The sequence below is a fragment of the Mercenaria mercenaria genome, chromosome 16 (genome assembly GCF_021730395.1).
Source record: "Mercenaria mercenaria strain notata chromosome 16, MADL_Memer_1, whole genome shotgun sequence".
In the NCBI taxonomy this organism is placed as follows: Eukaryota; Metazoa; Mollusca; class Bivalvia; order Venerida; family Veneridae; genus Mercenaria; species Mercenaria mercenaria.
Genome location: NC_069376.1, coordinates 63057570 through 63082591, shown reverse-complemented (window position 1 = coordinate 63082591; position 25022 = coordinate 63057570). Strand labels below are relative to the sequence as shown.

General features: G+C 34.1%; 1 protein-coding gene across 1 annotated transcript; it reads right to left on the bottom strand.

Annotated features, from left to right (window-relative positions):
* Positions 1-4790: 4790 nt before the first annotated feature.
* Positions 4791-12540, bottom strand: LOC123540840 (sorting nexin-19-like). The gene is made up of 4 exons (XM_053525987.1): positions 12254-12540; positions 10797-10929; positions 10064-10161; positions 4791-4799 (listed from the first exon to the last, which is right to left on the bottom strand). Exons 1-4 carry the CDS (start codon positions 12362-12364, stop codon positions 4791-4793), a joined length of 351 nt encoding a protein of 116 aa, XP_053381962.1. The 5' UTR covers positions 12365-12540.
* Positions 12541-25022: the final 12482 nt, after the last annotated feature.

Below are 25022 nucleotides of genomic sequence, written 5' to 3'. Positions count from 1 at the left end.
ACAATACAAAGTAAAAAAATATTTTGGTCAGTGAAAAATTTGGGTGGAAAATTTCATTCCCCTTTTTTTTAATTTTTTTTTTACGAGTTTGGATACAGAAAAGCCGCTAGGTTAAGCAAGAACTCTGCATAAGGAACACAGAAAATCTATGGGAATCTTTAAAATAAATTTTCAATTTTAGTTTTCCTAAAGCTAAAAAAGGGAGACCCCGCTTTACTCCCGCCATCCGTCCCTTTTTTCCCTTAGCAAATTCTACTGCCATTTTTCTAATTTTAATGAAAATTTTTAATGTTTGTGTCATGTGATAGATTCATCTGTTGTGATGTGTAGAGGTCATTTATGAGTTTTTTCCCCGCTGGTCCTGCCAGTTAGTACATGGTTCCTATGGTATTTGCTAACATTAGGCCCAATCTTAAAACAAATGAATTTTTAAAAATCAAAATATAAAAAAGTTTTAAATTAACAAAAAAATGGCCCCTTTTTTTTTGATAAAGCTTATTTATTAAGTTTTTTGTACATGAATGGGCCCTAAAGAATTTTTAAAAAAGTTGAGCCCTTTTTTTTAAAAGGAAAAAAAAAAATTAACTCAGATAAACAGAAAAAGTTTCAGTTTGGTTTTAACGTTTTTTAGTGATGTCCCGGGATCACCTTTACCAAACCTTACCAAGGTTTTGAATTTAATATTGTTGAAATACTCACTTTTAAACGAGGAGCAAATTATGTATGAAGTGACATTTTGTTTTTACCCTATGCGATTCGTAACCCAAAGGGGTTTAAAAAACCTGAACACATCCCGGGAAAAATTTTTAAGGGTTTGGGTTTGAACCTTGTTTTGGGTAAATTATTTCACGTTGGGGGCGTCAAGCTTCTTAAGAAAGCTTGTGGTTAACCCCGGTGCCCATATTAAATTAAAGCCCTTTTAGGAACCCCGGGCCCCCCAAAAATCAAAGCCTTCATTTGTAATAAATGTATATGAAAAAATTTTCTGACAGTGACATTTTAAGAAAAAAGCCACTTTGGTCAACGGTCAACTCGCCCTGGCAGTCAAAAGGGCTTTCATATAGCAAGGTATTGAATACATAAAATGTAGTATTTTTTAATACACAAACCGATATTAAATTAAAGACTAGTAAAAATTAAAAAAACCATTTTTCCCTTTTTCCAAAATTTTTTCAAGCACCCAGACCTTTTAAAAAATTAAACCAGATATGATTTTATCATTTAAACCAACCCTTCTTTGGGGGTCACAAAAAGTAATAAAATTTTGTCCATGTTCAATGAAAGAATTGTTATTTACAAACCTTTTAATTAAAATGAAATATTCAATCAATAATAAAACCCAAAATTGTTCAAAACTGTTCATCATCCAAAAGGGTCTAGATGGTGATCTTTTAAACTTCCCAAAAGCTGATCAAACTTCTGTGAAGAAACCCACAGAAAATTATCATTTTGACTCTGGAAAAAAAAATAATTTTTTAAATCTCAGTATTTAAAAAAAAAATTGGAACGTTGCTGCCTTTTTAAGCCTTAAAAAACCCGCATCCCAAACTGGTTTTTAGCTAAGTTGAAATGACCCAAAGGCAGAGCAGCATTCTGACCTGGTCCCTTTTTAAAAAAATTTTATAATCTTTAAAAAAGAATTCAAGTACAAAATACCTGCTGAAACAAGTCCGAAAAATGCCCATTAAAATTTCGCGGTTTCTAAGAAATTTGAAGTAGGATATAAGATGATATTGGCTGTTTACTAAAACCTTTTTATTTTAAAAAAGAAAATTTCGATCAAATTTTTTTAAAGCCACCTCGGATATTATTTTTTAAGGGAAATTTCGCCGTTTTAAATGTTAAATCAAAAAAAGTAATTCATTTTTTCAAAACTCAGGAATAAAAGCTAAATTCAATGTTATTGTTTTCTGTTCGTTTTGAAATTTTGATTTAAATCCCTAAAAAGGATTCCTTTTGTAGGGGTGGGGGAAAATAACGAAAATATTCAAAGTATTCCCTGGCCGTTTTAGGAAATAAAATAAAACAACGGTCAAAGTTTTGATTTTAAATAAACTTTTTTAATATTTTAACGAAAATAAAATAAAAATGGGGTTTTTTACCCAAATTTTTGTTAAATTTATTTTTTTTTTTGGTAATGTAATTTTTACGTGATAAACAAAATACGGGGTTAACGTGGGAAAAAGTGAATTTATTATGTCTTTAATTTTATAAAAGGGGCCTTTTGGTTTCCCACCCCAAAAATCTTTAGAACTTTTTTTTTTGGAAAAAAATTACATTTTTTCGTTTTTTTGCGTAAAAATATTACTTTAATTTTAATGATCGTTAAAAAGTACCTGCCCAAGTTTTGGTGAATTTTTTCAAATTTTTTCCCAATTACAAATTGATATTATTAAAAAGTTTACTACTGAAATAGGTATAATTGAATTTTTATAAATGTTTTTTAATTTCTTAATTGGGGTATCTGGCTTTTTAAAAAATAAAGGTTGGGGGGGGGTTGGGGGGGAAAAAATTTTTAAAAAAAATTTTTTTACAAAATTTATTTAGAATTAAAACGGGGTTCAAAATTTCTTTTTTTAAACATGGTTTTTTAAATATTCCCCCAAAAAAAAAAAAGTATTTTTCAAAAAACGAGGGCCCCAACCTGTCAATCTTTTACTTTAGTTTTTTCTTTCAGAAAATTGACACATGGATAATATCAGAAATTCAATCAACGCTAATTAACACTTATTACCATCATCTTAGCAAGATGTTCAAGGCACAGATAATGGGTACAAAGCATGAATTATTGAAGACTTTATAGGCTAAACTTTCAGTACATGTAGTGGAAACTTCCTGTGTGGGAAACAGTCTAAGGGTTTTTCCCTACTTCCCGAACGGGAAACTTGATACTAAATATAGTAACTTGCTTCCCATTCTGGAAGCAAAATATCAAGTTTTTACTTGTTTCTTTCAAAAGGCCTGGTATAAGAATATTACCGTATATAATAAATGGTATCGTTAAATAAGATACACCACTGTTAACATTAAGAGAGTTTTCTGCATTTCTACTGTTCAATTTTTTTCAAAATACCTTAATAAATTTTTTACCCAAATTCTGAATTTCTAAATTTAAAAGCTCCCAGCATTTGAGCTTCCCACTCAGAAACTAAGATATATAATAACATTAAATTGTTTGTAAATTTGTGGACAGTTTACTGAAGTATTCTCATAATATGCAAAGCTGATATAAACAGAACTTAACAAAATCCCTAGAAGGATGTGGGAAAGCTTTCTGCCAGAAAAAGAATGTACAACCTATATATTTTAATTGCCACAAAAAATTATTAGGAAATTAAAAACAAATTTGAATGGAAGACATTTCGAACAATTTCACAGGTTCACAACGGTGTATTTCTTTTTTTTTTGATGCCATGTATATTTAAATGCACTTTGTCTTTTCAAAGAAACAAGTAATAATGGTGATTTTGCTGAAAACGAAGCAAGTTACTATATTTAGTTTATGTCTCCGATTCAAGAAAGGCAGTGGCTAGGTAGCCGGTTCCAGCTACCTAGACCTTTAGTCTACGTAGCCGGCTCTATATATACACATATCGTATATGAACATGTAAGTCAAGGTAGCCGACTTTGATAAACTGTTTTAAAAAGGATCATTATATCAGTTAAATACATTCCTTGTGATTCATTATTTACTTTCGGTGATTTAACTGTTCATTTCGCAGTGGCTAGGTAGCCGGTTCCAGCTACCTAGACCTTTAGTCTACGTAACCGGCTCTATATATACACATATCGTATATGAACATGTAAGTCAAGGTAGCCGACTTTGATAAACTGTTTTAAAAAGGATCATTATATCAGTTAAATACATTCCTTGTGATTCATTATTTACTTTCGGTGATTTAACTGTTCATTTCGCCGTATTTATGCACTCATATCATAACGGCCGATATTTTGTTACGTTATCAGCAAATAATCACAGAGTCTTTATCATCATCAGCATGTTTATAGCTTCCTAAAATAAAGTTTTTAATATTTTTTTGTAGTTTGTTATATATTGAAATTTTTTTTTGATAGATGATGCCATATGTCGGCAATCCTTTAGAATTATGTCTTTTGATATGTAATTATATTTCACAGTATATGCTGTCTAAGAATAAAGAGTTCATTATTTTATTCAAACAAACAATTAGAACCAATCAAGATTATTGACTAATAAACAAATTGGCGGAGAAATTGTGTAGTAATTAATTTATTAAAGACACACATTAAGAATGAATCACGGTATCTCAATATTATGTTACGAGTATAACAAAAAGTCAGCCGATATGTTATGAGTGCATAAATATGGTGAAATAAACAGGTTAAACACAAATAATAAACAATAAATCACAAGAAATGTAATTTATTTAAACAACATAATGACCTTTTAAAAATTTATTTTAAAGGGCCGGCACCTGACTTACAGCATGTATAAAAAGGAGATATAAGCAGCTACCTAGCCCAATTTTCCCCTACGACTTTTCCTACTTTACAAAAATAGTTGAGTATTTACTTCCATCTTTTCACACTTACTGCATCACTTTTTAAACTTTTTTTTCCCCTTAACCCAATTTTCTAACCTTGTCAAGATCTTGTTCATACACAAGATCAATGTCATCTTTGTCCTCTGTGAGCTTGTCATCTGGTAAATCATCCTTCTCCTCACGCGACAAAAGGGAGTTTAATTTCTAGGCATTTTTGGGGCAGGCGGGGGTAATCCTTCAACAATCTTTCAAAACTCCTGACTCGTTTTAACCAACCTGAAACATGAATGAACATAATGAATTAGATCTACCCAAAAAAATTCAATATTTTCAAAACCTTAGAGAACAAATTTCTACCTTTTGTTCTTGTTTTTTTTTGTTGGGAGTTAAAGTGGCCACCATCAAGCACTTTCCGCTCCAAAAGGAGGAAAAACCGGTTTTTATCCAGGCATATTCCATACAAGATTTGCAAAATTTTTAAGAGCACGCCCTTTCAAAAAACCCAAAGTAGAGGGCTTCGCTCAAATAATGACTTTTATCACACTCTAAGCAGCTTGTCAGCTTACTTTGCGAGTTAGTTTATACTAATTTATTTTAGCTTGATTGTGACGAAAGTTTTCGTGCTTATTTAAACCACTCTTGATCCACTCCGGGAAAAAAACCATAGGGTGTCATATGAAAGGCTGTTCTGACCCCATGGGGCTCGAACCCACAATCCCTGGTTGAGCAGCCGACACCTTTACCACTAGACCACTGCTCCCCTTATTGACATTTTGTTCTAAATTTACACCCTTAACAACCACCTGACTTAAACACCCATACGGGGGCAGTCCCTTAAAATAAGTGTTTAATACAGGTTTGACAGTGGGGGTCAACATATGAAAAAAAGTAAACTTTTTTTAAAAAACCTCTCAACAAGGGCCATGAAGGCCATTATCGCTCACCTGACCTTTTTGACCTAAAGATCATCCATTAACATTCTACTAGTTTCAGTAAAAGGTATAAAGGGCCTCAAAAGTGTTTTAGTTTTTCCCCTTTGATTGCCCCCTTTGACCAGTGTCGACCCGACATGACCCAACTTGAACGGGACCTAAAGACACCAAATTAACATTCTACTTTTTTTTTCGGAAGATATATTTTAAAAATGGGGCCTTAAGTTTAACAAGCTTTTCCTTTTGTCTGACTGAACCTATTTTTGACCCCATCTACCCAGATTGAACATGACTTATAACTCAAGTTTTAACATTCTGACCCAAGTTTCTTAAGATATGGTCATAAATGAGCCCTACAGGAAACTATTTTTTTTTCCTTTATTTGACCTGGGACCTAGTTTTTGACCTACGTGCCCCAAATTTCAAATGGACCTTTGAGATCATCAAATTAACATTCTGACCAAGTTTCATGAAGAAAAGCTAAATTTTGGCCTCACAGTGTTAACAAGCTTTTCCTTTGATTTGACCTGGTGCCTATTTTTTACCCTGGATCCCCCAATTTTGAGACTTTGTTAAAGGGGAACATTCTGACCAAGTTCATTAAGATTTGGCCCCAAATTGTGCCCTCTAGAGTGTTAAAAAAGCTTTTCCTTTGATTTAAAAACCGGTCCCTTTGGTTTTTTGATCCCAAAACCCCAAATATCGAACTCGTCCAAGATTTTTTTTAAAAGGGGTAACTTTTCTGCCAAGTTTCTTTAAAGATTGGGCCAAAAATGTGACCTCTAGAGTGTTTTACAATTTTTTCCTTCGTCTACCCTGGTGACCTAGTTTTTGACCCCGATACCCAATATCGAAAGCGTCCAAGATTTTATTGGGGGAAACATTCGAAAAATTTTCCCTTTTAGATTGGGCCAAAATTGGACCCTAAGTTTTAACAAGTTTTTCCTTTGTTTTAAAACCTGGGACCTAGTTTTTGACCCCAGATGACCCAATATTGAACTCGTCCAAGATTTTATTGAGGGAAAACTATTACCAAGTTTCATTAAGTTTGGGCCAAATTGTGACCTCTAGGTGTTAACAGTAAAAATTTTGTTGACGAAGGAGACGACACGGACGCACACGGACGCCGACGAGGAGGACACACAGGGCGATCACTAAAGTTCCCTTTGGCACTTTGGCTCGGGTGACTAAAAATGAAAGGTTTATTATGACCAAAATGGATGCGACTGAAATAAAAGACCCCAAAATTTTTAAAATAAACATTTTTAAAGTACCAAACAAAGCCGAAGTAAAAAGCAAAAACTTTTGTAACAGGACTTGACTTACTCAATACAGGATTTGTATGGAAATGGATGAAATACCCTTCGTTTTTTTCAAAAAACACTCAAAAATTTTCAATGCATTCCCTTTATAAAGGGAAATTTACACCTCTTTTTACATAACTTTTTTTCAATTAATGCTATAATTTTATTCTAAACTGTTTACCTTGAAAGAAGGGTTTTTTTCTCAGTTTGTCAACTTCTTTTGGGGGGTTTTTGCAGGAAAATTTTTTGCAGTAAGAAAACCCCAATATTATACTGTCCGGGATATTATTTTAATTTATTTTCCCCCCCCACTTATTTCAACAAACATTCCGCTTTCCATACAAATACTACTTCCAAAAGAATAAAAATACCAACATAAGCCGGATGCCAGATCAATACCAGCATTCCTTGTTTCCCCCTTACCAAATTCCGGGTTTTCCAAATTTCATACCATAAACATTTTCGGGTACCATCCCAAATCTAGCCTGGATTCCCATACCAATACTAACATTCCTAAAAAAACCCCTTTACCAAATACCAGCATGCCAAAAACTTTAAAATACCAAACTAGCATTCCAGGATTCTAAACCAATACTAGCATTTCTAGATTCAAACACAAGTACTAACATTCAAGGATTCCAACCAATCAAACCATTCCAAGATTCCATAAAATACAGCTTTTTCAAGATTCCATCCCAAATACAAAATTTCCCTAGATTCAATCCCCAAACAGCATACCTTGATTCCATATCAATACGGGTTTTTCCCCCGGATTCCATATCAAATACGGGCTTTTCCATGATTCCAAAAATCAATACTGGTAAAAGTATTTCATCTAAAACTACAGTCAATACGGGCATACTAGGACTCCATACCAATACAAACACTTTCAGATTCAACAAAGTACAGAAAAACCAGGGACTCCGTACCAAAAAACATTCCTAATTTCTACCAAAGTAAATTTCAATTTGGCTTCTGGGATTTCATACTAACAAATACTACTTTCCTAATTCCATACCAATACTACATTAAAGGTTTTTCATACCAAATACAGTTTTCGGGGGATTTCTAGCAAAACTGGCATACTGGGAACTCCTACCATACACATTAAAAGATTTCATACCAATTCTGGCTTAAAAGGATTTCATACAAACAATCTACATCCAAATTCAAAACCAAAGATTGCCTTTTTTCCTGCAAATAGGTGACAACTTACACACATAAAGTCTGAACTGAGGACAAATCACAATACACATACTCTCTTCCAAGAAACAGAAAATGTTCGCCTATTATCTATAATAAACAAATAAGAGTAATCTTAATCATGAGCCAACCCAAATTAAAAAAATGCAAGCTTTTCAAACTAATCAAAAAATTTTGGCAACCTGTTTATTCCGGTCCAGATTCTCTGGAATTTTTTCTAACAAAGGCTAATGCCATCACCATTTAAACCCCCAGAAACGTTTTAATTCCTCACCATTACTATTTCTTCCTTTCCAACAAAAAAGACAAAATAAACAAATATTTCCTTTTATAAAATTTTGCTAAAAAAACCCAACAGAAATTTTTTAGTAGCTGCTTGTATTAAGCAGCCATATACTTTACTGGCTTTTTGTTCTAATGTCAACTTGTCTTATGCAGTCACCTGTCTTATGCAGTCACCTGTACCTGGTACCTGTTTTATGCGCTCACCAGTCTTATGCAGTCACCTGTCTTTAAGCAGTCACCTGTGCTGTCTTATGCAGTCACCTGTCCAATGCAGTCACCTTTCTTTAAAAAAAAAAAAAGTCACCTGTCTTAAAAGCAGTCACCGTCCTATGCGTCCCGTTTTAACAGTCACCTATCTTAGCAGGCCCTGTCCTATGACCCACCTGTCTTGTGCATCAGACGGGGGTTCCCCCCCTTAAAACTGGCTATTAATACAGGTTACTGACAAAAAACAGTAAATTTTTTGAAAACCTTCTAAACTTTTTAAAATGAAGTCATTCATTTTTTTAGTTCATTCATTTTACCTTTATTTCTTAACTGGATAAACTTATTAATTTTTTTTGAAATATTTTTAGAAGTATGTTTGTTTAAAAAAAGGGGTACTAGGTGTCATGGAGGTAAACCCACACACAGTATACACAAAAATTTGTTTTTAATACAGTAAGTATATGGCGCAAGTATCTATGAATATTTTTTAAATCTGCATCCATCAAAACCATCTTGCTCAGACATGGCAAAAGGCTTTTGATTATTATTAATCAACTTTATAGTAATAAACCCGACTCATTAAAAGCCAGAAATTAACCTTTACCTGCTGGCGGGGCAAGTAAATTCGCCTTTGCGACCATGAGACCAAGAAAGCCTGCACTTTCGTGCAGGCTGACAGGCCTGCAACTGTTTGCTGTTCTTTCAGTAAATTTTCAGTGAACACCCCCTTCAAATAAATTATAATAAATGGTTTTCCCCAAAATTTGAAATTGGGACCGGGGCCATTTAGAAATTTTGCAGGCTAAAGTTAAGGCTTAAGCATTACCCAACACGGATAGCTCCAAGCCCAAATGTACACTACTCACTTTATCACCTTCAAGTATTGATTCTTGTACAACGTGCCGAAAACTCAATTTTTTATTAACGGGGGGGGGCTATAAACCTTGTTAAGTCTAAGGGGGAAAACCAATTTGGGATCTTCCTTGATTCTAAAAATGACTTGTTTGTACTTTTTATGTCTTAGCTAACCTGAATTTTCTTGATTTAACAGATATTTATTCTTGAAAATTTATTATCCACTTTATAATAGTATATCAAAGCTTCTTTAATCACTTAGTTAATTGGTAACCAGATGTTTTTAATCAATTTTGCAGCGATACAGTCAAAACCTTTTCCGGGACCTTTATGCCCACATTAGAAAATTCTCTATTTCCTTTAATGACATATGACATTTTCATATTTTGCGGTTGTTTTCTCTTGAGCATGTGACTGTGTCCCAACACAGATATGATTTTAAGCACTGTACTATGATTATTCTAATTAACCATATAAATTCTATCAAGTAGTAGTTTTTTCGCATAATAAAAAAAGAGTGTTTAACTGCCAAAAGACTGATTACAGCTTAACCTGTGCTAATTTAAGAGACTATCTTTGAATAAACCATAAATACATATTTCCCCTCGAACTGTCACCATTTTTTCTCTTCCTATTTACTTATCTACCTGGTAAAATTAGTAATTTAAAGGCCCATTTACTGTATGAAAATATCTTTTTTTCCCCACAGGTGGTTTTAGAGACGGGTTTGGGCTTATGTAACTAAGAAATTTACGCAAGAAATGCCCAGTAATTTTTTGCGACTGTCGACTGTGTCCTTGCCCATATTTCCAAATGGTAGTGATGGAAGAATCTTTTTGGGACCCTTGACATCTAGAAAAATATTCATTAATATTTATTTCAAGAGACATTTAACATTTATCTAGAAAATGAAAAACTGTAAATAAATAACATAAAACATCTAAGAAGATATAACAGCAAGCTGACTGCCCTAATGTAATCTATTTCTAAATAAAAAGTTCAATTTTAATTTAACAAACATATGCAAAATAATTTATTTTGAGCAGTATTCTTTATTTTATTAAAATTATAAGGGAAACAAGTAGGTTTTTCAATCTACAGTTAACATGTATGTGGAAAAAAAACACCTTTAAATAGATATATCTATCTGATTTGTGAACCTTTTCTACTGTTGTTCCAGTGTCTTGTACATATGAATTTATGAGAACCACACAAATGTTTCCAAAGCATTTTGAACTTTCTAGCTTCTAAAAAAAAATAAAATAAATACCGATGAAAAACCTTTCATACTTGACACAACTGATTCTCCCTTTGGGACCAGTGTAATCATAAAATCAGTCCTGCCATCCAGCAGTCTCTCATAAAACACATTGTTTGCCATTCATCGTATCTTTTTGCTAAGCACCCCTTTTAACAGTATGTGGTACTGTTCAAATTGAAAGACTGACAAGTTCATTACAGAAATCGAGCAGGATTAGGGTTGATACCTTTCATGCTTTTCTTATATGAAGGGTTATCTTCCAGACGTGACTGTAAATTTATAAACTCCCGGAACCTTCTCTTCACAGTCCCTGACTTATACACTAATTCTCCAATATCGGACTGGTATAATGCTTCATACTGAAACAAAGTACAATTTTACAGTATTGCTGTAATTAATTTGCATATTATCATGTTAAAATGGAAAATGTTTTTCAGACTGATTTTTTGTCAATAATTTCACAAAATTTTTTTGGTTTACATTTTTCAGCATATTTTTAACAAAAAAATAGTTTCATTGTTTGAAAACAGTTAAAAACATGAAGAAGTTTGTTACAATACAAAACACATTATTAAATGCTTTTAGGCTGAAAATTAAACAAGAGCACAGCAATGGGAGCAATATCCCCCCCAAAAAAATATACCTTTGACCCCAAATTGTGACCTTGACCTGAAACAAGCCATGCAAAACCCCCTTTGCAAGTCTCTTGATGGGGTTAATATTTGTCCCAAGTTTTTTTAAAATCCTTCAAGTATCAAGAGCAAACACAAAAAAAAGAAAATGACCTTTTGCCCAAACCATGGGGGCATTGCCCTAAAGCGAGCCACCCCAAAACATCTTGAGTTGAAACTTTGATCAAGTTTCTTCAAAATCCTTCAAGGGGTTCAAGAGTACAGATTAGACACAAAATTACTTTTCAAGACCCCTAAGTGTGACCTCGACCCTGAAGCGACTCATCTCAAACATGTCATCTCAATATGGTTAACATTTGTGCCAAGTTTCTTTAAAATCTTTCAAGCAGTTCAAAAGTTACAGAGTAGGCATAAAACAATCAATACTTTTTTTTTGGGGGGGCCCCCCCAAGTGACCTTGAAAACAAACCTTTTCAAACAGCCTCTGCATGTCATCTCGATGGGTTTTAACATTTGTTAAAGTTTTTTTTTTGAAATCCGCAAGGGTTCAGATTTTAAAGCGGACATGAAAAGCTGACGGACGGACCCGGTGGAAAAAAACAATACTCCATTCAGGCATATAAAATAGTTTTTTTTTGTGACCGACCCAAAGTTTTTAGTGTGAGCAGGGAGGTAGGGATTTCGGATCAAAATTTCTGCTAAAAAAACATAACTATTTTCAGTTCGCTAGGCAAATTTTTACTTGAAATAAAAGGGCATATTAGGGATGGAGAAATTTGTTTGGTTTAGACAGAAATTTGTTTTTCTCTGATTAAAATACATATGATTTAACTATTTTGAAATATACACTTTCATGAAAGGGAATAGCAACCTTTTATAAAAGCATAAAATGGGAAACTTTTCTTTCTTTCCCTGGGAAAATAAAGAAACACGGAAAATTAAAACTGAACACTTAATTCATTTTAACCCTTACAGCAAGTAATTTTTAAACAGCCAAAAATCTTTAAAAATCTATACAAAAAAGATATGTTTAAGTGCCGAATGAACATACCTCAACATTATATAAGGTGTATTCACCAAAGCTTCCAATTTCCTTCATTTTCTCTGTGGTCGTGATTCTCACATCTTGAAAAACAGATGGTCTTTTTACAGGCCAAGACATATCATCTGGCACAGGAGTAAAGTCACCTTGTGAATGAGATCTCTTGAAATCATTTCTACTCTGATTCTTGGCCTCTGCTGAAGCTGCTATTTCAGAAGTAGGGGACAAACTTTTAAAACTAGGTTTTTTAAAAAGGAAAAATGGCAGAGGATTGTAAATGGAATTTTTAAAGTGGGAAATATTTGATGGGACTTTTGTTCTGACGCTGAGAATTCTTGATTTTTTAAAATCATAGATAATGCTGTTGGGGATGGCTGCTGGTTTTCCCTTTTCAAACCCAGATCTTTTAGGGGAGAGCTTTTCTCCATTTGATTCAATGTCAAATCATGTATTTGATTATGGACAGACTGTTGTGTGTCAATCATATCATCCTCTTTCTCAACAAATGCAGCACTGTCCTTTGAGGATGTACTTGATATTGAGTTGAAAGACTGCAAGGAAAGACGGTCTGGATCTACACTAATGTCAAAGAAAACTGGAGTTCTTCCAAGCGAACATGAATGTGGTCTTGGTGAAATCGTCTTTATTGCAAGCAAGCTTACTTCATTTCACAAAACCCTTTTATATTGCTGAAGTTCGTGTCCTCCCTCCCCTTTACAAACCCAAAAATCATCCTGACATGTTTTTTTTGCGTTTTCTTCAGATTTTTTGTTTGGCTTTCTCTGATGAACTTTTCCTGGCTCAAAAACAGCCTTACATTTTTGAACAATTCTTTGTGTCAAAAATTTACTGCATTTGCTTGGTGGGTATCTTTTAAAACTGAATTTTATGGGAAGCTTTTAAGCTGGCAAAAAACTATTTTTCTGATGTAATTTTTATAATTCTTTCAGAAGGAAGAGTTTTCACTAAAAGTTCATGACCCTTTTGAGTACATTTCACTTAATACTCTTTCAAGCACAATTAAGTCTTTTTAAAACATGCATATCTTCTCTTAAAAAATGAACCAATAATAATTCCCAAAAACTACTTTTGGGATATGTTCTCCTTCTGATTTTAACGCTAGATGTAATTCAACTTTGGCCCATAGCACTCCTCCACAGATTTTACATTATATTCACTTTTGATGGGGAATTTTTAACACTTCCATTGTAATGGCGTTTTCACAGAACTTTTTCCCCTTTTGGCCCCTTTGACGAACTTTAAAAACATTGTCTGAGCCTCCTTTACAAAGTGAACATGGTCTTAAAAAAATAGTAATATAAATTCAAACAACTTTTTTGTATTTGCCCTGTGTAATCGACCTTTTAAAGCTTGAACAATATGGTTAAACACAATTTCTGCTTCAACTAAAACAGACTTCTGTTGACTAAATAACTTGTACCATGACTCGATAAAATCCTTTTTGATTAAGCAAATAATATGATATATTTCTGACGAAATTTCACTTTCATCAAATGCCGTAGCAGTTCTTTCGCAATACAAAACTGTGTGAATATTTTCGGGACCGTCACGTATTTCTGCTGAATCTATAGTGTCATAAAACTTGTCTTCATCTGCTTTTCTTGTTTTTTGATAGGACATTATCTTTTTTTTCACTCCTATCAATATTTTCAAGCAAATTTTTCTCAGTATCCCCGGCCATTATTTTTTTTTGAAAAACTGATCTGTAAATTGTAACAAAATACATGCAGTTTTCCCAAAAGATAAGACACTGATGGGGAAAAATTTTTCACATTAATTTTATACTTTGGACTTTTTAAAAGGGGATAAAATGTCACTAGTAGGGGACACACAAAAGCCACCAACTTCTCAAAAACACGGAAGAACGCCCACAAAAATAGAACAAATCAACACTTTTTGGAACTGTGTGAACTTTCTGTGGTGTGCAAAAACATCCTTTAGCGCTCGAATTAGTTTTGATGCCATTCTGGTATCAAAAATGTAGTAAAGCTTTTCCAAAACAATAAACACCTAAACAATTTAACATTTCCTAATTTATTTTCTTCTCCGTCCACCCTTTTTAATTTTACCCTGATCATGTGATTACACGGGGCAATAACATATTTTTTTTGTGTAAATTATCCGAATATCATGAACAAACAAAAAGAAAAAACAATTTATTTCACATAAACATACATTTTTAGTGTTTTCCAATAATATAAAAGGCAAAGCCCTGAGCGAGCGTACTTAACGGCAAAGAAAATATTCACTGCTTTTATGACCTACTTTAGTGTACCTTAACCTTTTATATGAATCCCCATAATAAACATTAAACCCGGGGGCATAGTAAAAATAACATCCGAAATAAAATACTAACAACTTGCTATTCATTATTTTTGAAATTCGCCTCAATCCCCATGAACAAAACATTGGCGACGGGGTTAGACAAATAACATTCTCCATGAATTACGCAATTCTAACCTGAATCGCCCTTATTTTCCCTCGTTTGACTACATGCGACAAATCAAATGCCGGGGCCCCCGGAAAAAGGGTCGGTCGTCTGGAGAACTCCTAGTTGGGGATGGCAATCACCAACGATGGAAGGAAACGTGCTTTACTCCTTCACTATCGGGGAAGGGTCTACCACACGATGCCGGAAAAGGGACACAGAGGGGAAAGTTCGAAGCAACAAAAACGTGCTTACGAAATACTTTCCCAAAAAAAAAAGTACAGATGGAAATCTTAAATTCGTTCATATAAACAAACGAAACATCAGACTTGATATACTAACAGAAAAACCCAAAATTTGGCAAAGAACTTTTTTTTACAGATTGGATCAAATTTTGGGTTAAACCATTTTTTTAAAGATTTCGAAGAAGGGCACTGCGTGAAACCCGATAAAACTCTAGCGAAATACTCGCTCTTTGGCGTTCCTTGAATTGCCGGGAACAACCCAGGGGGGATTGGGGGAAGGAGAGGGATCTGTCAATGCTTTAATCGGGCAAGCAAGCCCCGTCGAGGAAAAGGAAAAAAAGACCCCAGAAAACTTTATGAAAGTAATCATTCATGGGCCCCTAACAATCAACGAATGTCGCACTGTGGGGTGAATACCCATAGAAACACTGTCCACAAAAAAGGGAAAAAATGTAACTATTGCAAAAACCCAAAACATTTCATGAAATTGCATGAAAAAGCGCGTAATCAAAATGTAAAAAGAAATTCAGAAGGGGCATTGGGGGACAGTCAATTCGATGAAAAAGAAAAATTTTTTATGGGATAATTGGCCAGGTTGGAAATAAAAGTCCCAGAACTATGTCACAATAAACAAGGGAAAAAAATAACCATGAGGTAGAACAGGTGCCTCTGTAAATATTTTGGGTGAAAATACACATAATTTGGGTCAAATCAAATTAAAAAAAAAAATCTACCAAATCTCATGCCACGTGGGAGTAAAAACCCTTTCCAGTGAAAGGTAAATGCGAAATGTTAATGAAAAGAGCACAAATTTTTTTTTTAGAACATTTTTCATTGGGAAAAGGGAATCATGTGCCTTATTTGGTTTTCCCAGAAAAAAAACTTTGGGTAAAATTTGTAAAAACGTCAAAGACAGAGAAAACAAAACCTGGCTATTTACAGGGAAAAGGCCAAACCCGAATCCACGGAAAACTACACATTTATAAATCTGTGAAACCTGTCGCACAACGACAAGGAAACACCATTTATCTCTCAAAGTAGAGCAAATTAATAAATTGTTTTAAAAGAAACATTACGAAAAAGTTTAAGGAACCAACACCTTGGGTTTCTCCAATTGTAACACCACCAAAAAAAACACAGATGAATAAACTAAAAGCATTGAATGCGTGAAGCAACAAAGCCATAGAACGGGACGCCATCTCCTTCCCAAAAACGATGACTGATCAACGATTTGAATTTCGCATACTAAATTTATTTACGGGCCGGATACCCTCACTTGCCTTGACCCTTTCAAATACATAACCCCTTCAACACTCCCTGTCGGATTTTTAGAACAACGTCTAAATTTTGGCATATGTTCTGCTCTGAAATTTTCAAGATACAACCCAACGTCATACAAAACATACATGGACGAAGAATATATCTGACACACAAGTATAGGGGAAAAACCAAACGAACATGACCGCCTCGAAAAAGGTATTTCAGCGAAAACAAAAACGGGCCCAACACGAACGAGAAGAAAATGTGAATACAACAAAAATCAATCACATTTTCGGTGTTGTTTTTTAGTGGGGAAGGTATATCTGCCGATCCCAAAAGAAATAAAAGCGATACAGGAAATGACACCGCCGCAAAATGTCACTGGGAAAGAAAAGCTTCCTTGGATGACCAGTTACGTTCGCGATTCCTACGCGATTATGCCATATTACGAACCGTTTGAAAACTAACAAAGAAAATGTGATGGGAATGGGACAAAAGTGAGCAAATGCTTTTGAAATGCTCCAAAAAGAACTACTAGTGAAACTGTCATGGTTTCTCAACCCAATGAAGAAACCAAAAATGACGGGTGCAAGTCCTGTTATTTCCGCATAATGACCAAAACGACAAAATACGCTTTCGCAAGCCGCGCTTTTTTCCGAACAAATCCCCCTAAAGCCAGACGAACGAGAACGTTACCGTGGGAGGCATGTGAACACTTCAAATATATCATGGTGCTCCACATTTTACAGTTTCAGTGACCACAAAACCCCAAGAAAAAGGCAGAAAAAACCCCCAAACCCCCATTACTATAGAAATGGGGTTTGCGCTTACAACCGAAAAATTTCATAAAAACAAACCAGGAAAAAATAATCCTTCGGGAAAAAATGTCCGACACCCCCTAAACTCTGAAAACAAAAACAAAAAGAACATTGCGGGAAAATATTAACTTTATAGCTAAAGCCATGCTAAAAAGCATGATCTTGATGAAGTGAAGTTTGCTACTCCAAACAAAAAAATCTGCAAGCCATTTACAGCAAAGTATGGCAAATGGGCCCAAAATAAAAGAATGAAGACCCAGAAAAAAAGTGTGGAAAAAACTTCTTCGTCAGAAGCATCAAAGACGACTGACGTGCACGGGGAAACAGTCCTCTTACGTGACAGTAGAATTGTTTTACCCAAAGTCCCTCCGTGAAAGAGCCATACACACGCACAAAGGTCACAAGGGAAAAACCAAACCAAAAACTTTCAAGTCAAAATCTGGTTTCCAAACTGAAAAAATTGGTAGAAGACATTAAAAAGGCGTATGCGTTTTGGCTACAAAAAAAAGAAAAAACCGTACAGAACCTCTAAAGAAGTCTGAATTACCTTCTGGGGCCTGGCGAATCTAGCGCAGACTTTGCGGACCATTTCCAAGCGGGGAATACTATTTTGATAACAGATAAAAACTCAAGGACCCCATTGTGGAAATATGAAGTCGTATCATCCAGCTTTCTCCTAATTGGGGAAAACATTTTCCGAATTTTGGGATGGCAAGACAACAAAAAGACAAGGAATCCGTTCAATTCCGATTCTTCAACAGTTTTCTGCATACAGCGGATTTACACATCGACGCAAACTCCGCGGTGGCCAAAAAGCTAATTCCAAGCGAAGCATTCAATAACCACTCATGAAAATCATAGGGGAGCACTTGGAAGGCAGAATTTGGAAACAAAAACGTTCAAATTTCTTAGACAAATAGGGCAACCCCACCCGTTTCTGGTTTCACACCATTCGACTAATGTTCCAAAGAGAACCGAACCAAAGTTTTCCCAAAAAATTCGGAAAGGGTACAGAACCCAAAGTTACGAAATTTTAAGCAACGCGATGAACAATCCAAGTCAAGAGCAAACTTACAGCGCAGAAACACAACGCTGTAAAATACAATCTTAATGTTGGAATAAGGGACTTCTAGAAAATTTAGAAAAAAACAAAAATAACACCAAAGTATATACCCTCCAATGTGGTTAAAGAAAAAAAAGGAAAAAAGATAACGCAGAAAATGAAAAAACCATGAAGCACCGAAAAGTTCACGGGTTTTAAAAAGGGGCGATCGGACTAAATTTTCAGTCTGAAAAAAAGACAATGAAAAAATTTAGATGAACGATCAAAGAAAATCCCTGAAAAACGGATCACTGAAAACCCAACTGAAAAATCAGAAACACTTGTTGAAATTCAAAAATCACCACAGAGAAATTCCGCGGAACGCGAAAGACCTGTGAGAATGAGACGCGAACCAAAATATCTGAAAGATTTCGTAAAACATTAATTAATAAAATGTGTTGGGCATAATAATCCCATATAAGCAACTTGCCACAAATTGCAGTATACATATATACATAAAAGATAATACTTCAGTGTTTTAATTTCAGTGGTGGGGCATAATAATCCCCAAAATATAAGAAAATATAAGTGTGAGAAACCGGAAGAGAAATTCAAACATATTTGAAGGAATGTTAATTACAGCATTAAAACTTGTAAATCTAAGACGAAGAAATATTTGACAGAACTGTTGCTGTATTATATTAAAAATGAAGATGAAACATTGTGTTAACTACATAATGTTAACTTTTGATGAAAACATTTGATTATGAAACATTGTGCTAATGTTAACTTTTGATAAACATTTATTGTACCTCCATCTCAGTTATATAGTAAAACATTAGGAATTAATAGAAAGTTATGTTGAACGAATGTTATCCGCACAGTGCCAATTGCAAATAGTAATCAGTATTATTTTCAAAGAAGGTTGTTTAAAACTCTAGTCATTCTAAAATCTAGTCTTTGTGTTTATTTTGTGTTTATATAGTGTTTCATAAGTTTCATTGTATTGTTGAGTCATTTTAAGATTGATCTGTTATTTTTATTGTTGAAACATTCAAGGTACTCTGTTAAAAGTTTGTTTTAAATCCTTTGATAAAATCTATCCAATTTAGGGAGAGATGTAGTGACCTATCTTTTAGTGTACCTTAACCTTTTATATGATCCGCATAATAAACATGTACCGGTGTCATAGTAAGAAGATAACATCCGAAATAAATACATCAACAACATTGCATATTCAGTTATTCTTGAAATATCGTCCTCAATCCTCATCATGAACATAACACTGCTTAAAACAATTCCGAGAACCTATTCACTTGAAAAGAAACAAAAATTTAGTGTCATTATACCTGTAACAGCGAATATCATACGTTGCAAAATTTATGGAAAGCCGGTGTCACGGTGACGTCATTACTTGTTTGTGGCGTTCTTATTGCTTTATGCTTTTTTATGATATTCTATCCCATTTTCTGGCCAATGCTTGATCTTTTAAAAGAAAATCGTATTTTTTTCTACCAACTGGAAATCTTTCTTGCATTATTTTTTGAGTGATGGATAATATTCAGCAATCAAATGAAGTTCTGTATTCACTGCCAACAAAGCATTTCCTGTGAGCACCTGTCGTCTAGGGACACGCACTTTGTAAAATAAAAGCAAAATTGAAATTATTTCCATAACATAACTTTTTTAAAAATAAAGACACCTAATGAACATAGAGATTGTAACTCAAATATAAAATTTAAAAAAACACAAACAATTTTCCCGACTTTGACGGAAGTAGAACAAAATGGCGGCACCCAAAATGGCGGCGCCCAGACGAGAGGAAAATTTTTCAGCTACATCACTTTGCCCCATTCGGCACACCTTTGTTATATTCGCCTACACATTGCCGTAAGGCGAGCTACGCGCTCGCAATTGCGCTTCGCGCAATTGCTCGCGAGCTACGCTCGCTATAAAGTTTAAACACAATATAAACAAGACATGTATGGGAACAAAACGTGTATAAAATAATATATTCCTTAACAAAGTAATGTAGATGAACTTACGAATCTATTATGACGAATCTATTATGAATATGAATTTCAATAATCTAAATAATTTCACAATCACAACTTATTAATGATAGTTGTTTATTCAGCGATATTGAGCAAACGGCGACGTACATCTATAGCTTCATGTATAAATTTGAAGTTAACAAATATAATTCGGATTTGTTTTGGCTACTTATTAAATTTACGAACTTAAACATAGCCTACTTGGTCTCTATCTATAATATATTTAGCGCTTGATATATTTTTGTCGTAACTCATTGTATGGTGCACATATAAACACAAAATGATATTCATCTTCTATTTCATTCATATCACATATTTGACAATAACGTAGATTTCTTTCGATTCTGTTTTGGGAGTATCTCCCAGTTTGTATTCGAAGACTATGAGCAGATATACGCAATTTTGTCAATGCTATCCTAAGTTTTCTTGTAACAATTTTGTCTAAGTAAGATTCAAAAGCAAAAGATGCTTTTACAGATTTATACAATAACAATACAGCACTTCGATCTACACTGCCTCGCCAATCTTGCATAAATTCATCAACCAGTCTTTGCTTGAACATTGACAGAAAGTTTGTAATATCTATTTGGTATACATTATATTTTTTCTTCAATCTTGGATTTCGTCGAGGTAGGCCCACAGTTCCTTGGTTCACCCAACGATGTCCATCGGCTCTCCAATCCTGTTTTTTTTAAGCCTTCTCCTTTGAAAATCCATGTTTCCCCACCTTTTGGCCTGAACGGTAGCGCCGATATCGGCTGTTCGGACCGTATTAAATGGAGAATTTGTTCCGTAGATAAGGACATCTATTTTCCATCCATTTTGGCTGACGACGTTACTAAGACAATCACGTGACGTTATTGCCATTAAATTTGACGTCGTCACGTAATGACATCATTAGAACTGGCATATGTCGTGATATAAATTGCCCATGAGTTTAAGTTTAAGCTAAAACAATACAAACAGCAAAACCCGTGACAGACCCGTGACAAAAAATATATTTTCCGTGATGACATCGTCACGGTCGTCACGGCCGTCACGGGTTTTAGTAGATCTGCATTATACCATACGTCTAGAAACTCGTATCTGGCTAGCATATCTTTTACATTACTAAACCAATTAACTTTGTTCATCTCAACATCTGACATAGAAGAATCTACAATAGTTCTTATAATTATATTTTCACTACTACATAATTTAAACCAGTATTTTATTATGCGTACGTATCTATTTATGTAAAGAGGATATCGACCTAACTCTCCATATACAGCTACGGATCGCGGGGTCGCGAGTTCGATCCTCGGGCGGGGCGTGTGTTCTCCGTGACTATTTGATAAACGACATTGTGTCTGAAATCTTTAGTCCTTCACCTCTGATTCATGTGGGGAAGTTGGCAGTTACTTGCGGAGAACAGGTTTGTACTGGTACAGAATCCAGGAACACTGGTTAGGTTAACTGCCCGCCGTTTGTTATATGACTGAAATACTGTTGAAAAACGGCCTTAAACCCAAAACAAACAAACATTTGAGGTAGATTGTCTTACACCAAGAATAGTTTTACAAAACTTGAGATGTAAATTTTCAAGCTGTTTCGATTTTGTAAAACCCCATATCTCACAACCGTATGTTATGATAGATGATACAAATGCATCAAATAATTGTAAAGCTATCTTTGGTTTTGTATCATATCTTTTTAAAATTGAAACAAGTACATTCATTGCCTTTAGGCCTTTTCCGTATAAAGTTCGTGTATATAGGTTGAAATTTCCTGTGTAATTTAATGTTACGCCCAAGTAGTTAAAATCATTAACAACTTCTATATCCTCATTAGCATATGACCAATGTTCATTATTTCTTATACCACCTCTTTTTCGAAAAACAACAATTTTAGTCTTAACTACATTGACTTCTAGACCCCACTTGTTACAATGTTCATATAATCTGTCTAAAGACAACTGTAAATCTTCTGGTGTCAAGCCAAATATAACCATATCATCAGCAAAAAGAAGCAATATTAGACAAATTTCTTGGGGGCTTAAACCACAATCGATTCTATTTTGTAAATACATTTCTAGATCTTCAACGAAGAGAGAAAACATACACACGACTTGACAGACTGGTACATATTTCGTATAATACGTAACAATTTACCATTGAGCCCGCTATTGTATAATTTCCACCATAGTGCATTTCTGTAAACTGAGTCAAAACACTGTTTCAGATCAACAAAACTACAATATAAACGATTATTTTCACTAACAAATTTCTGAATTACAGAATGAAGAATAAAAATCGCATCTACAGTCGATTTGTTTTTCCTAAAACTAAACTGTGCGTCAGATATAACATCATTTTCCTCGCACCAAGCTGTAATACGCTGATTTGATATACTAGTAAACAATTTTCCAAATTTGCTTAATAACGTAATACAATGTACCTCTATAATTTTTAACGTCACACTTATCTCCTTTTTCATGCAAAGGAATGATTATGCCTTTTGTCCATGCATTTGGAAATATACCTGTATTTAAGATCGCATTAAATATTTCAGTAATATAACCAGCTAAAATATCACATGCCTCTATAAAATATTCATTGAGCAATTTATCTTCTCCGGGAGATTTTCTTGTTTTTAACAGAGAGATTGCTTTACATACCTCTTCATAACTTATTGGTTTATCAAGTCATTCAAAATTTGGATTAAAATCATCAAAATTATGCGAAGTATCAAATTCTTCTGCATCGTCATACAAATTATGCGTTACATCAGAAAACATTGTTTCAAAGTGTCTCTTAAACTCATCTAGCAGTACATTTGGATTACTACAGCCCTGTTTGCTTCTGAAATACCTCTAGAAATCACGCGGTTTAGATTTTTTCAACAATTCAAAGTCCCTAGGATGCTTAAACTTATATGCCCTCTGTTTCTTTTTAACATTTGGATTACTACAGCCCTGTTTGCTTCTGAAATACCGCCAGAAATCACGCGGTTTAGATTTTTTTCAACAATTCAAAGTCCCTGGAGTGCTTAAACTTATATGCCCTCTGTTTCTTTTTAACCACATATTTATATATGCATTTTAATCTACATAATTCTACTCTGTCTATATCTAAATGGGATTTGTTATATACTGACAAGGCATTTCTATACAACCGCTTAGATTCTCTGCATTCAGAATCAAACCATTTCCTGCTATCATCAACTGTAATCTTTTCAAATTGAGGAGATTTTGACACATGTTTAACAAATAATGGATCTGCTACATCTCTAATTGTGGTGGTGAAAGACTCAACTATAACGTTTATATCTTCAAAGTAATCTATTTATGTCTATCAGCCTTTCAATTAGACCCGACCTTTAGAGTTCTTTTTCTTCGTTACTCCCTTTAATATATTCACTGTTAGCAATAAATAATCTATAACACTGGCACCATTCCTATTAAAGCAAGTGTACGCACCAACACCAAAGTCTGACCCTAAACGACCATTTACAATTCTAAGTGAAGTGGCCTTAAACATATCTATAAGTTTATTTCCGTGCGAGTTACTTCCCTTGTCCATCGAATACCTGGGTAACGGCATATCAGTTATATAAAAATCGTCATCAATATTGGGTACATATTTGTTACAAATAATAAAATCCTGCTTGCATGCTGTTCTAGCATTTAATCATGGTTATAACGCACTAAAAAGCTGTTCTTCTTTATTCTATATAATTGACCTATTTCCAATGACCGCAGCACATCAGGACCCATTTTAAATGTCTGTAACTTACATTTTCTTGAAGAATATTGTCACTTCTAAATAAAATCAAAAGAAAAGTGTGGGTCATTTTGATGCAAGAAAATATTTTCAGTCAAACACACAAACTGCAAAATCAGCTAAAAATGAGACCCAAAATTATAGTGGCGGTGTATGATCTTTCGTGAAAAATTCTGTAATATTGTTATATCATTATGAAAATGCTACCTACATGTCAAGCATAGACCTGTCATGTGATTTTAGCAAAAAAACTGCAAAGAAAACATAGCTCTACAGAGCAAAAAGAAAAAAAGGACTATTTGTATCCGCCATTATGCGACTACCTTTTTTTTCGCGCCATTTTTCTATTTAGTGTCTGTATGCCTTATAGGAATGAATTTGCAAATATGTTCTGTAACACATAGCCAAGCCCCATTTTAAGAAAAGATTACTAGCCTTATATCCTTAAATGACCTATAAACCAACAAAAATACCAGAGAAGTAGAGGTCATGTATCTTCTAAGGCCTAAAAAAATCTTTGTTTCCGGTAACATGCTAAAAAAATTAGGGTAGGTAGGCCGGAATTTTGTTTTTTCTTTTTTAATATCTTTTTTATTAAGTGAGACTTTTCGGAAATTATTTTTATGTCAAAAAAATGAATACAAATAAGGGGATTATGCCTTTAGAGCATCAGCAAGTTGATTTCTAACATCACTCACCATGTTTAAAGCATAAAAAGTGAAGTTTTGCATTTTTTTTGTTAAAAAGTTGAAAAAAAATCTCCAAGGCCATAAAAACATTTAGGGTCGGGCCAAAAAATTAGGGTAGGTCGGGATACCGAAAACAAACATTTTCTACGCCTAAGAGAGATTTTTTTTGTCTAACAGGTCAACACTATGGAATATCTTCAAAAGTGGACCCGTATGAACACATGAGTAATAATGTTTGTTTACATCTCTATAAATGCAAAACAAAAATCTTCTTGAAAATGCTATCAAAATGTTAAGTATAGGTCCACAATAATTAAAAATAGGAACTGGCTTACATAAAACATGAAAATGCCACTGTAACTGAGAAAAAAATTGAGGATTTTTCTTCCCGCCATTATCCGACTAGACTAGAAGTGCTGTTTGATTACCCATTTAGTACTATTTGACCTTTAAGAAAAAG